The sequence below is a fragment of the Haliotis asinina genome, chromosome 1 (assembly GCF_037392515.1).
Source record: "Haliotis asinina isolate JCU_RB_2024 chromosome 1, JCU_Hal_asi_v2, whole genome shotgun sequence".
In the NCBI taxonomy this organism is placed as follows: domain Eukaryota; kingdom Metazoa; phylum Mollusca; class Gastropoda; order Lepetellida; family Haliotidae; genus Haliotis; species Haliotis asinina.
This window is the reverse complement of record NC_090280.1, coordinates 8,081,606-8,096,201: the sequence shown is the minus strand read 5'-3', so window position 1 is coordinate 8,096,201 and position 14,596 is coordinate 8,081,606. Positions and strand designations below refer to the sequence as shown.

The window sequence follows — 14,596 nt, the reverse complement described above, 5'->3', positions numbered from 1 at the left end:
ATATTACCTTCAAAATGTTCTACTACTGTAATTGTGCACAGTGTCAAAAATGTATATTTGAACAACGTCAAGAGTCATTAATTGTGGTTCAGTTGTGCACTTTGCATAAGATGTATGGCACCCGTGTATGGCACCCGTGGCGAGCCACCTCCTCTTGGTGGGTGCTGGGTAACGCCAAGAGCTCGCCAACACCCCCGTAGTGGACCCGGGGGGATATTTGGTACACCAACCCGTTTGCCGTGGGTTGCGTCCCGTGTCGATGAAGGACGGTAGTCTGGTGGTCGAGGGCAGCAGGAGCCTGGAACCGTGCTCCTATTGCTCAACACACCACTTCGGCCCTTACTTCACCTAGACGGGTGGTAGAATCGGCCCGATTCTATCAATGGTCACGCCAAGCCCTGTGCATGGTGACTGTATTTTGCACATTTTAACTATTATTGGGTATTGGCCGTTTCTACTGTGTTGAGTATTCCATCACAAGGGATGAGTTTTTTAATTCACGAACTCTGAAGGGTCTTTTTAATAACACAAGCTCTCATTTAATCATTGCATTTTTAAAAGAATTAGATTTATTGACTGAATTGTAAATAAATATTTTATTATTGGAAGTTTAAATTCATAACTGTGCTTGTTAGTGGCTGTATCCTCAAAGAGGGTTGAAGTACTGTAAAACTATTGTCCCCCGAGAGGGTACGTAAGTCCACAAACATTCAAAGTAAATTCAAAGTTTCCACGTTTTTAATCGTAGCATAAGTGTCTTTTTATTTGCATGGCTAGATTTCCCAAATTGCTGACGGCTGAGGGTATGGTGTAAATCCAGCTAGGGTCCATGCAGGTAGCAAAAGTGTTGTAAGTCCCCATGGTCCCTAGTATGGTGATCTACCTTCAGTTGTGAGCAATCTATAACCCATTGTTATATTGTATTGTCCTCTATAGATAAATTATTTTAGGTGTAGTTACTAGTTTTACATTCATTTCTGTGATATTCTACTGTCCTTTGTTGACAGGTTTTTATAATGTATATATGATCTTTTTCATTGTTGAATGTTCTCGTCACGATATGGCTGAGATATTGCCGATGTGACGTTAAATATGAACTCACTCACTCACTCATTGGCCGTTTCTATGTCAAATATATACACTATTTATTTATTGAACTGCCTAGAGTCTTATGCCAGAAGGCGGTGGCTCATGGGCCAATCTGGCACTATTGACCTCCAGGTTCAAATTGTCATCAAATAAATGTAGGGTCTGAACCAAACTGACTTTTATTTTGTTTGGCAATATTTGCTACTTGTGTTCATATTGCATGAGTATAACATCCTTGTAGCCCTAGTGTTTGTCGTTGGGTTCCACTACAGCACTGTCCTCGTTGACACTCGATGGCGGGTGGGGAGCAGGGATGTCGAATGTTTTACCTTTCAACATGGCTTCCCCTCAAATCACTGGTTTTCGGTACACACCTAAGAGACGGCATATTGATATAGATACTATTTCGTCTTCTGACGATGAAAGCTTGGTCTTAAATGTAGAGTCATGGCCACGATTTCTGATTGTGGAAGTAATTCACAGTCCAGTTGCTCTAAACGCCCCTCTCCAAGCTGTTTCAGTACGTTTGACTCATAATATTGTTTTCACCTTGTGTTCTTTGTATATCCCACAGTCCTATTCTCTTCACCAGTCTGATCTTCAGGCTCTTTATGACCAACTTCCCAATCCCTGTGTAATAATGGATGATTTGAACGGTCATAACCCACTTTGGGGCGGTAATGACACTAATGGAAAAGGAAAATTACTTGAAGGTTTCTTCTCAAATAACAATTTATGCCTTTTTAACGATGGTACTAAAACCTATCTACACCCTGGAACTGGCTCGTATTCCTGCTTGGACCTATCAGCTGTTGATTCCAATTTACTAAATGAATTCGAATGGTCAGTTCATGATGACCTTTGTGGTAGCGATCCTACTGTATTCAAGTCAGTTACACCATCTGATGTTCCTCCGTCTTCGAGATGGAATTTTGCTAAAGCAGACTGGGCTCGCTATGAAACTCTTTGTGCAGAAAAGCTAACACCAGATGTTTTCATTGATGTTCCCGACTCTATACAGCTCTTTTCCGATAGGCTTCACAAAATAGCTGATGAATCTATTCCGAAATCCTGTATTATTCCCCACATATGTAAACCTTGGTTTACTGCAGACTGCAAACAAGCTAGGAAGGCACGCAAAAAGGCTGAGCAATATTTCCGTCGTCATCCAATTTTCCATAATTTAAATAAATTTAAAATACTCAATGCAAAAACCCGGCGTACTTTCAAGCAAAACAAGCGTCAATCGTGGCGAAATTATGTTTCGAAGAAAAATTCACGAACGCCAGTGTGAAAGGTATGGAACATTATCCAGAAAATTAAAGGTAAGGGTAGCAAACCAAGCATACACCATCTCAAATGCGGAGATGAACTGCTGACGGATAAATCTGATATCGCAAATAAACTGGGTGAAACACTTGCGAAACATTCTTCCTCAGCTAACTACATTCCTCAATTTCAAACATACCAAAAACAGCAGGAAAAGACAATTCTCAATTTTCATTCAGATAATGGGGAAGATTGTAACGAAATCTTTTCTATTCATGAGCTTCATACTGCTCTTGAACAATCCCATAATACTGCAACAGGAACTGATGGTATACATTATTAGCTCCTAAAACACTTACCAGAGTCCTGTTTAGAGACACTATTGAATATTTTCGATGAAATTTGGACATCAGGTAAATTTCCTCCATCCTGGCGTGATGCCATAGTTATACCTATTCCCAAACCTGGACGTGACCATACCGATCCATCAAATTATAGGCCCATTTCATTGACTAGCTGTGTTTGCAAAACCATGGAACGCATGGTCAATAACAGATTAACTTGGTACCTGGAATCTAATAATTTCATCACAAATATCCAATGTCGTTTTCGTAAAACTCGCAGTACCGTTGACCATTTAGTTCGACTGGAGTCATTTGTCAAGAATGCCTTTATCAGCAAGCAACATGCAGTGTCGATCTTTTTCGATTTAGAAAACGCTTATGATACCACCTGGAAGCACGGCATCTTAATAGACTTACATGACTTTGGTTTACAGGGCCGTATGCCTCAGTTTATATCACACTTTTTAACTGACAGGCAGTTTCAAGTCCGAGTGGATTCTACCCTATCTGATCATTACCATCAGGATCAGGGTGTCCCACAAGGCAGTATTTTGTCAGTCACTTTATTTAGTATCAAGATCAATAGCTTAGCTAAAGTTTTAAATGATTCAGTTCATGGTTCACTTTTTGTGGATGATTTTAATATTTCTTGTCGTGGGAAAAATATGCATTGACCTCATTTAAAAAATCAGACACTAATGAACTACAATATAAACAAGAATGTAATCAATTACATACTAAATGTAAGGCACATAAATCCATATCTACAGATGGGTCCAAGGTCTAGACTGCCATATAACAGCTCTACTTTTACTGCTGAAGCTAACGCCATCTCAGTGGCCCTTAAGTATATTAAAAGACACTATAAACATAAACAGTATATAATCTATTCAGATTTTCTTTCTTGCCTTAAGGCTCTTCAAAATATTTGTTGCAAACATCCACTTTTAATTGAAATTATTGAATTGCATAATGATCTTGCTACTGGCCAATACGACATCGTCTTTTGTTGGTTACCCAACCACGTGGGCATTTCTGGTAACGCAATGACCGATTTTGCAACCAAGGCAGCACTCAACAAACCTGTGACACCACTGCTTATTCCATACACTGATTATAAAGCTTCCATTAGATCTTATATCCATGATCTGATGCAGAAGAAGTGGGACACCCAAGTGGGTATTAATAAATTACATGCAATAAAAAATTATATTGGTTTTACCTATTTGGGTTGCCAGTCAAGATTTGAAGAGGTCATCATGCGGCGATGTCGTATACTCATGCGGCGATGTCGATATACTCATGAATATTTATAGAAAGGTAAGGATCCTCCATTGTGCATCCCTTGTGATGAAATAATCACACTCATGCATGTCTTGCTTGACTGTATCGAATATTCCATCACAAGGGATAAATATTTCAAATCACCAACTATGAAGGATCTTTTAGTAACATAAATTCTCGTTTAATTTTTGCATTTTTAAAAGAATTGGATTTGCTAACGGATTTGTAAATAGATAAATATTTATGGTTCGAGGTTTAAATTGATAGCAAAGTGGCTGTATCCTCGAGGGGGGTTCAAGTAGTGTAAAATTATTGTCCTCCTGAGAGGGTACGTAAGTCCACAAGCATTCAAACTCTGTGCTATTTTAATCGTAATATATGTGTCCTTTTAAATGCATGGCTAGACGTGCCTAAATTGCTAACAACCGAGGAGATGGTGTAAATCCAGGTAGGAACCATGCAGGTAGCAACAGTACTGTAAGTCCCCATGGTCCATAGTGTGGTGATCTACCTTCAGTTGTTGGCAATCTATAGTCCATTTTTATATTGTATTGTCCTCTATGATTAAACTGTTTTATAACTACTTACTAGTCTTAGATGGATATCTGTGATATATACCAGTGCTTTTACTGTTCTTCGTCAACAGGGTTTTAGTTTCTTATATTCTTTCATTCCACAATGTCGTTCTTACTTGTTCCCGTCACGATATGGCTGCAATATTGCCGATGTGACGATAAAATTTAACTCACTCACTCACTCCTTGATATATGATCACATGGTAGAAAGTTTACTATGTAGTGTTAGGTGGTCTTTGTTATTAGTTATAAATACCCCCCGACAGACCCTTGTTTCGATTATGTTAGATTCTTGCCTTCACCATCCTTACTTAAGGCATTCCTTCTGGACTCCTGAATTATTTTTCTGCAATAGGACAGTTAATCAGATTTCCTGTACCTATGTCTATGCCCATTACAGTACTTGGATTTGTTTTCCTCTTATAATGTTTTCAGTGCTCTTAAATATCATTGTTGGTCTGCCAATAAACCGAATTGTATTTACCGGGAAGGCTGTCCACACGTCCGAACTCTGAATGTATATATTCATATAACATTGGAAACCACATGAATTGGAAAGATGTATGTATCCAAAATGTATACAGATCCCATCAACTGTTTGAGCATAAATTCACCCTCGAACTAACGGGATGCACTTTCGGAATGCTGTCTTGCAGCAATTGTTACTCCTTGCGCATGCGACAACCTTAGTTGGCTGTATTCCAGCTAAGGGTTAGCAAACTGTGCACTTTAGCCCAAGGTGCTCCATGTCTCTTCAAGTAGCCTGAGGAAAGTTCCGTATGTGCCGTTTGTACAACGTGGATTTGCTTGGCACAACGTACTTCATGTACACGGTCATATCTCCATTCTTTATGGATTGCGATAATCTGTGTATGATATTGGCGACGATCCATTGCACTTTTGTTACATTTTTGGGCGGGTGCACTAAACAATAATGCTGAGCAAATTTTAGCGATTGTCTGTTTGGGTTTACACGTTTGTAGAGTGTTGGTGACATTCTTTAGCACAGTAACGTTTGTAATTTTGTGGTAACGTCCAATATTTAATGGATACATTTCTTTGAGTGTCATTTACAAATAATTCTCATAAGACGAACTATATCACAAAGAATACACAGATCCGGAGAAAAATTATGCTCCGTCATCGGGCTCTTGTTCATTATCAGGTAATGAAGGAGTACCCCAAAACCTTTTTAGATGCTGACATCTTTTTTAGACTACGGCATCATCTACAACAGGTCTATATGTTACGTATTTAATAGTTCATTAGACTACTTTATGTGTCAATTTTCCATTCCTAGGATGACAACCAACACAGCAGTGCCCAAGACCTTCCTGTTGCTGACACAATCACTTTACGGTCAGTTCAGTACATTTGGGGAAATCATTTCAGTAAATGACATTTTAACGAGTCCCTTTAAATGAAAATCGATGCAAATGTTATTTTGTATTTACGATACTTGAGTAATACAAAAGGGCTTGACAAACAATCACTAATCCACACTTTTGAAATATTCTCCACAGTATCTGCGTTACTCACCTGCTCACATTCCAACTATCTCGGGTCTTTTGGACAGCTGATATGTGGAGGGGAAGGTCGTGCACACACGTATACTAATCCCAATGGAGATGTCGCTGCTGAATGTGGATTGAAAGATAGATCATGCGACACTCAGGACGTATCAGCGTCTGTCATCAATAACACTCTCTCAGCCCTCAATATATCTCGTGTAGAAACAACAGATGCTGGCGAATGGTCATGTACTGCAGGACTTCATGGTGGCGGCAAGTGTATTCTTACAGTTGTCAGTAAGTATATTGTTACGAGTGTGTATTTTTTGTATATTTTGTTATTAATTAGGTAATAATTATGATGGGTCACATTTTACATAATAGATAATCCGCATTTTTAGAATTCTCGCAGCAGGCTTGTCCGGTAATTATCTGCCCTTGATTTCCTGTTTGTTTACTTCCGGGAGATTGTTTCGAGGGCATTCTACGGCGTTGGCGATGGCCGTAGATGTCCGAACGTTCAGGTAATGACTGAATATATATAAGAAGGCTGGTTGCCGTTTTGCAACACGGACATTCACTGGAGTTTCAGATTTTGAAAAATGTGTTGAATCATTACATTGATGAGGGAGTTTTTGAAGATGATGTTTTGAAAATGGTGCCAGGGGAAGGTTGAAAAATCAACTGAAAATAAAGAAACTTGAAATTCAATTACAAATTCAAAAAAAAGAAAATAGAAAACAATAAGAACTGAAAAAGATGGAAATGAAAACGTTTGAGATGGAGAAGGACACGGAAAGAGAAAGGGAAGGGAAAGGGACAGAGTCACAAAGGAATTAGAATTGAAGGAATTGCAAATCGACAAAGGAATTGCAAATCAACAAAGAAACTGCTCTGAAAAAAACTTGAAAACCCTTCTCAACCCAGAGATTCTTCATCATTTGACATTGCAAGGCGTACTAGGCTTGTACCACATTTTAATGAGAACGAGGTAGACAAGTATTTTCTACATTTTGAGAAAGTTGCTGAAAATTTCCAGTGGCCTAGGGAGTAATGGACTATGTTATTGCAAACTGTTTTGAAGGGTAAAGCTCAGTATGCTTATTCAGCTTTGTCAATACAGCAAAGCTCAGATTTTGATCTTGTGAAGAGTACACTTTTGAAAGCTTAAGAGTTAGTACCTGAGGCTTATCGTCAGAAATTCAGAAGTGCTCACAAAAGGGATTTTCTATTCTATTTTCAATTCTACCTATTTTGATGGTTTGAGACAGTTAGTGCTGATGGAAGATTCCAAGCACAGTGTTCATGCTGACCTTAAGCCTTATTTGGATGAACAAAAGATTGATGACTTACATAAGGCAGCAATGTTGGCAGATAATTATTGTTTGACTCACAAGAGTTCTTTTAAGTTCTTGTAAGTAATACTAAGTTTTCTGGCCCAAAGGGCTTAAGACTTCAGGACATGCAGGTTACAGTGGTGGTAGAACAGGTTCAAATTCTAGTGGCAAGCAGTCACATACTTTTCAGTCTAAGCCTAAGACTACCAGTGGTTCTGATCCTGTTTGTGCGTATTGTAAGAAGCCAGGTTATTTGATGTCTGCATGTTACAAACTCCAGTTTAGAAATCAGGCTACAGGTTCCCCAAATGCTTTTGTGTCCATCGCACCTACGACTTTCTTTCCAGGTGGTTATGAGGAGAGTTTTGTCTGTGAGAGTATGTCTCCAGATTATGTAGTTCGGAAGGTGTTTTTGCATTTTGTGTATAAAGGTTCTGTGTCACTTATGGGAGATAATTCTACCATTTAGCCCATTATTATCTAGAGGGATACTGGAGCTCTTCAATCTCTGATTTTGAGGGATATTTTGCCTTTTTCTGATGAGTCTTCAGCTAGCTCGGATGTTTTGCTTCAGGGTATAGGTAGCATTTCTTCTGCTCCTCTCCATTTTGTGAATTTGACCTCAGAATTGATTTCAGCTGAGGTGAAAGTTGGTGTTCTTGACTCTCTCCCAGTTCCGGGTGTTGATTTGTTGAGCGGTAATGATCTTATGGGGTCAAAAGTTGGCGCTGATCCAATTGTCACTGTTTTGCCAGAGAGTTCAGTTAGTATTGAAAAGTTGGAGGATGAAATCTCAGGTTTCTTTCCTTGTGCAGTGACTCGTTCAATGTCGAAAGGCATTTCTTCCAAGACTTCTTTGGAGAATGATACCATTTATGATTTGTCAGGTACATTCATGGATCATTCCTTGTGTGAGGTGGAGACAGATGACTTCAAAGAGTAGTAGCTCGTCAGGACTTCTTGATAAGTCAGATAGTTTGTCAGGTGGTGAACACATTCTTTCCAGAGAGCAGTTTATTAGTGCTCAGCATGAGGATGTTGAGGTGCAGACGTTGGCTGAGAAGGCTGTTTCTTTTGAGGAGGTTAGCAAGGTTCCAGTTTGTTACTACTACAAGGATGGTGTTCTTCGGAGGATGAATAGATTGTGCCATCAAATTGTGATACCAAAATTATTTCGAAAACACGTACTTTCAATGTCACATGAAAGTCCCATGGCAGGTCATTTGGGTGTAAACAAAACTTGTGAGAAAAGTTTGGCACATTTCTTTTGGAGAAGTTTGAGACACGATGTGGCTGAATTTTGTAAGACCTGTCATGCATGCCAAAGTGTAGGAAAAAAACATCAGAAAATTCCTTCTGCTCCCTTAAAACCCATACCGGCTTTTGAGGAACCTTTCCGTAGAGTTATTATTGATTGTGTTGGGTTCAGTACCTAAGACTAAATCTGGTAATCAGTATTTACTCACAATCATGTGTGCCTCTACCAGATTTCCTGAAGCAATTCCGCTTCGTAGGATTCTGCGAAACGTTCTTTTCCTGAAGAGGGAGAGTGTTACGAGTGTGTATTTTCTGTATATTTTGTTATTAATTAGGTAATAGTTATGATGGGTCACATTTCGTATAAAAGATGATCCGCATTTTTAGGATTCTCGCAGCAGGCTTGTCCTTGACTTCCTGTTAGTTTACTTCCGGGAGACTTTTTTGAGGGCATTCTATGGTTTTGTCGATGGCCGTAGGTGTCCCAACTTTCAGGAAATGACTGAATATATATATATATAAAGGCTGATTGCCGTGTTGCAACACGGACATTCTCTGGATTTACATCATTGCCAACAATCCGCCAACACCTGAATCCTTGATAATGAAAGTTCACATTCTAAATTCATGTTATATATGTTTGCCTAGAGTCTGATGCCAGAAGGCGGTGGCTCATGGGCCAATCTGGAGATACTGACCTCTAAATTCTGAGCTTCTTAAGGGGAATGGCATGGGCCGGACCAGCCTGACATTTCGTCTTTTAGACATCTTAGCTAAATACGTCTGTATCTCTGGAGTTTAACATCTCTGTAGCTCTGATCGTGCAGTTTGTTTTCCACTGTGGGATCGTCCTTGTTGACACTCGATGGTGAGTGGAAAGAAAAGAAAAATATACGTAGACATCTTTCAACATCATCTGATGATGAAGTGTCTTCCGCAGAAGTGGATACTTGGCCATGAGTCTTGGTCTTTGAAGCAACAGATGGAAGTCCATTGAAACTGAATCCCTTTGCCATTTCTAAGGGCATCAAAGGTGTCTGTAATGAGGTGACAAACGTAACAAGGCTTCGTTCTGGTTCACTCCTTATTGAATGTGCCCGAAGGTGACAGTCTATCAACCTGTTAGGATTAAAACAATTCGCTAACACTCCAGTTGTTGTCTCTACACACAGATCATTGAATACTTGCAAAGGCATTGTCCAACACAGATCTCGTTGTCTGGATTATATGTCGGAGGAAGACATTGTTACAGAACTGAAACATCAAGGAGTGACGTCTGTACAGCGTTTTACGAGAGAAAAAAATGACTAACACAAATACCTACTTGTTTACGTTTGGACTGTCTACTATACCAAAAGCCGTTAAAGCAGGTTATGTCAACATCTACAGCATTTACAAGTACCGTCTACCCCATCTACGTCTGTAACGGATCATAATCCATTTGAACCTCTCGATATGGAGGTTACTCCTTCACAACCAGTACATGGGAGAAGTCGTACTCGATCCCCTGTTGAGCCGCCATTAATAGTACTACCAATTTAATACAATGGAATTGCAGGGGTCTTGGGAACAATTTTAACGATCTACGGTTATTATCTCAAGATTTTAAACCATCAGCTTTTAGTCTACAAGAGACATACCTGAGAAGTACTGATAGCTGAATCGCGTCAGTTCAATTCATATCATTCATTCTCACCCCCAGGAGATAACGCCACTGAAGGTGCCTCTGTTCTGGTGAGGCAGGGTGTTATTCATAGCCCTGTTCGTCTTAAAACCAATCTTCAGGCTGTTGCTGTCCGTCTTACTTTACAGATAACCTTTACACTTTGTTCTTTTATATTTCTCCTTCTTCGGTTATTCAGCAGTCCGATCTTCAGTATCTATTTGATCAGCTCCCAAAGCGCTGTCTCATCATGGGTGATCTTAATGACCATAACCCTCTGTGGGGAAAGTCTGCAACTAACCATAAAGGTAAACTCCTTGAGGATTTCATTTCAAATAATAACTTATGAATATGTATTGATGGATCAGCCACATACTTGCATCTTGGTACAGGAACATAATCTGCACTTGATCTGTCACTAACAGAACCAGATATTTATAACGAATTCGAATGGTCAGTCCACGATGACCTGGGTGGAAGTGACCATTTTCCCACAATACTTTCTGCTATAAACCCTAATGATGATCCTCCCCCAAGAAGGCGGAATTTTAGAAGGGCCAACTGGACTTTATTTCGGACTCTTTGTTCCGACCAATTGAAATATGAATGTTTTGACATTGTTATAGATCCTATTCAGTTGTTTTCGGACAAGTTAAATGAAATAGCTGATGAAACTATTCCTAAGTCCTCTGCAACACCACACATTCGAAAACCATGGTTTACTGATGATTGCAAACAGGCCAGGAAATGTAGGAAGAAGGCAGAGAAATACTTTCGCCGGCATCATACAGTTCACAATTTCAATAATGTTAAAATAAATAGTGCCAAGGCTCGACGTGTTTTTAAACAGAATAAGTGTCATTCATGGCGAAACTGTGTTTCCCAAATAAATTCTCGTACACCTATTTCAAAGGGGTGGAACATGATTCAAAGAATAAAAGGCAAAGGTTCCAAACCTACTTTTCATCATCTGAAAGATGGTGACAGTTTATTGACAGATACAGTTGACATTGCCAATAAGCTTGGGGAAACTCTTGCCAAACATTCGTCTTCGTTTAATTACAGTCCAGAATTGCAAGAATATCAGAAACAAGAGGAGAATAAGAGTTTGAATTTTAACTTCATTACATGAACTCCATACTGCACTTGAGCAAGCTCAAGATACAGCAACAGGGGCTGATGAGATCCACTATCAGCTCCTGAAGCATTTGCCCGAATCATGTTTGGGAACACTGCTACATATTTTTCATTCAAAATGGACTTCAGGGAATTTCCCAACTTCCTGGCGTAATGCCATTGTAGTCCCTATTCCAAAACCTGGCCGGGACCATACTGATCCTTCAAATTACAGACCAATCTCTTTAACGAGTTGTGGCTGTAAAACCATGGAACGAATGGTCAACAATAGATTAACTTGGTATCTTGAAACCAGTAACCTTATAACAAATATTCAATGTGGTTTCAGGAAAAATCGTAGTACCCTTGATCATTTGGTACGACTAGAATCGTTTCCTAAAAATGCCATAGTAAATAAACAACATGCGGTATCAATATTCTTTGATCTTGAGAAAGCGTATGATACCACCTGGAAGCATGGCATCTTGAAGTATCTACAAGATTTTGGTTTAAGAGGTCGTTTACGTTTTTTATATCACAGTTTTTAACTGACAGGCAATTTCAAAGTCGAGTGGGTTCTACCCTGTCTGACAATTATAATCAGGATTAGGGTGTCCCACAAGGGAGTATTTTGTCTGTTACTTTATTTAGCATTAAAATCAACAATTTATCAAAAATTTTAAATGATTCGATTGACGGATCACGTTTTGTGGATGATTTTAATATTTCTTGTCGTGGGAAAAATATGCATACTATTGAGAGGCAACTGCAGTTGTGTGTAAACAAAATTAATAAATGGTGTCTTGAGAATGGTTTCAAAGTTTCTAAATCCAAAACTAATTGCATACATTTCTGCTGCAAATATAAACCACATAAAGACCCAGAACTGTTTTGAAATGGCACTCCCATCAAAGTTGTCAAGGAGGCCAAGTTCTTAGGTCTGATTTTTGACTCACATTTAACGTTTCTGCCACATATCAAATCCCTAAAAACTAAATGCCTGAAAGCACTTGATTTATTGAAAGTGTCTAATTCAAAGTGGGGAGGTGATCAAGCGACTCTCCTACATTTATATAGATCACTTGTCCGTTCGAAGCTTGACTATGGCTCCATTGTATATGGTGGAGCCTGCAAAAGCAACATAAAGCTGTCCATCATCGAGGTATCATGCTTTGTCTTGGCTCCCTTAGAACTTCTCCTGTTGACAGCCTTTACGTTGAGGCCGATGAGCTTTCTCTCAAATCAACGCCGTATAAAACTATCTTTACAGTACATTACAAAATTATCCTGCATTTGATTGTGTCTTTCGTCCCCTTCGTCCCCTTTATGAGGATCTGTATAACAAAAAGTCTTCCCTTGTTCCGTCCCTTGGAGTCAGAATTAAACCATTCATTGCTGCTGCTGGCATTGACCCGGAAAATTTAGCTCCTTGTCGACTTTTTTCTTTTCCTCCTTGGCAGTTGGTTAGGCCACAAGTGGACCTAACATTAACTACGTTTATAAAATCAGAAACTAATGAATTACAATATAAACAAGAATATCATCAAGTAAAAAGTAAATATAGCAATTACAAAACCTTACAGATGGGTCCAAGGACGGTGGTGCAGTAGCTTGTGCCACTGTGATTGGATCCAGAACAATATCTTCTAGAATTCCTGATAACAGCTCTATTTTTACTGCAGAAGCAAACGCCATCTTAACAGCTCTTAAATATATTCAAAGACACCCTAAACATAAACAATATATAATCTTTTCTGACTCTCTTTCTTGCCTTCAGGCAATTAAAAACCTGTCATGTAAACATCCACTTTTAATAGAAATAATTGAATTGCATAATGATCTTGCTACTGGCCAATACGACATCGTCTTTTGTTGGTTACCAAGCCATGTAGGCATTTCTGGTAACACAATGGCCAAGGCAGCACTCAGCAAGTCTGTGACTCCACTTCTTATTCCTTACTCAGACTATAAAACTGTTATTAGATTTTATATCCGTGGTCTGATGCAGAAGAAGTGGGATACCCAGGTAGGTATAAATAAATTACATGCATTAAAACCTTATATCGGTTATACTTACTTGGGTTGTCAGTCTTGATTTGAGGTCATTATGCGACGATGTCGTATTGGCCATACGAGGTATACTCACGAATATTCATTAACAGATGAAGATCCTCCGTTTTGTATCCCTTGTGATGAAAGAATCACAATCAAGCATGTCCTGCTTGACTGTATTGAATATTTCATTAAAAGGGATAAATTTTTTAACTCACGAACTTTAATAATGTTACCTCTCATTTCATTTTTCACAGACTTAAATTTGCTAAATGAATTGTAAATAGATAAATATTTTATTCTTGGAAGTTTGAATTAGTAACTTAGAGTGTAGCAAATATAAAGTCCCCATGGTCCCTAGTATGGTGATCTACCTTCTGTCGATGGTGATATATAGTACGTGTTTTATATTGTGTTGTCCACATAGTAATATTAGTTTTAACTTTCCACTGTAGTGTTAAATTGTAACTGTGATATTCTAGTTTTTTTACTGTCCTTTGTTGACAGGTTTATTTATGAAATACATATTATCCATTTCCGTGTTAAATGTTCTCGTCACGATATGGCTGAAATATTGCCGATGTGACGTTAAATATTAACTCACTCACTCACTCGCTGTCAGACCGATCGCTGTGTTTACATTCTGCACATATTTGATTCTCTCTCGCAGTAAGACTTTGGCGAGTTTACTATATTGCATCTTGTGACCCATTACCTTAGATTTTGTCTCACTTGCACTGTAATTGAGATCAGTGTTGTGAAATTGACTTGTGACTTAGTATACCTTGCTCTCTTTGTTTATTAGTAATACAGAATTTGAATGTTCATGACTTGTCTTTTTCTGATTTGCTGGTTCCCGGTGGATTTCATACATTGTTTGTCACGGCAAATTCTTAATCGTAACAATATTTCAATTTCACATTTCCGACTGTTCAGAAAGAAGTGGTATACGTTCAAATGATGCCAACGGTTTTTATGGATCATGAATGTTTGCACCTGACATCCGCTGAATCAGAGCTGTGTGTTATGAGGCCAGGCACGTTATTATTAACACACAGTCATTCTCCTGTTGATCAATGTTAGCACTGTGTCAATTTAT

At 38.8% G+C, this 14,596-nt stretch overlaps 1 protein-coding gene across 1 annotated transcript in view; it reads left to right on the top strand.

Annotated features, from left to right (window-relative positions):
- The first annotated feature begins 5,862 nt into the window (after positions 1–5,862).
- The window catches only part of LOC137287314 (uncharacterized), a 93,307-nt gene continuing 84,573 nt past the window's right edge, over positions 5,863–14,596 (top strand). Inside the window, exons 1-2 of the mRNA XM_067819592.1 lie at positions 5,863–5,920; positions 6,085–6,369. Of these exons, the coding sequence (XP_067675693.1) occupies positions 5,863–5,920; positions 6,085–6,369 (343 nt within the window). The remainder of the gene's footprint in view (positions 5,921–6,084; positions 6,370–14,596) is intronic.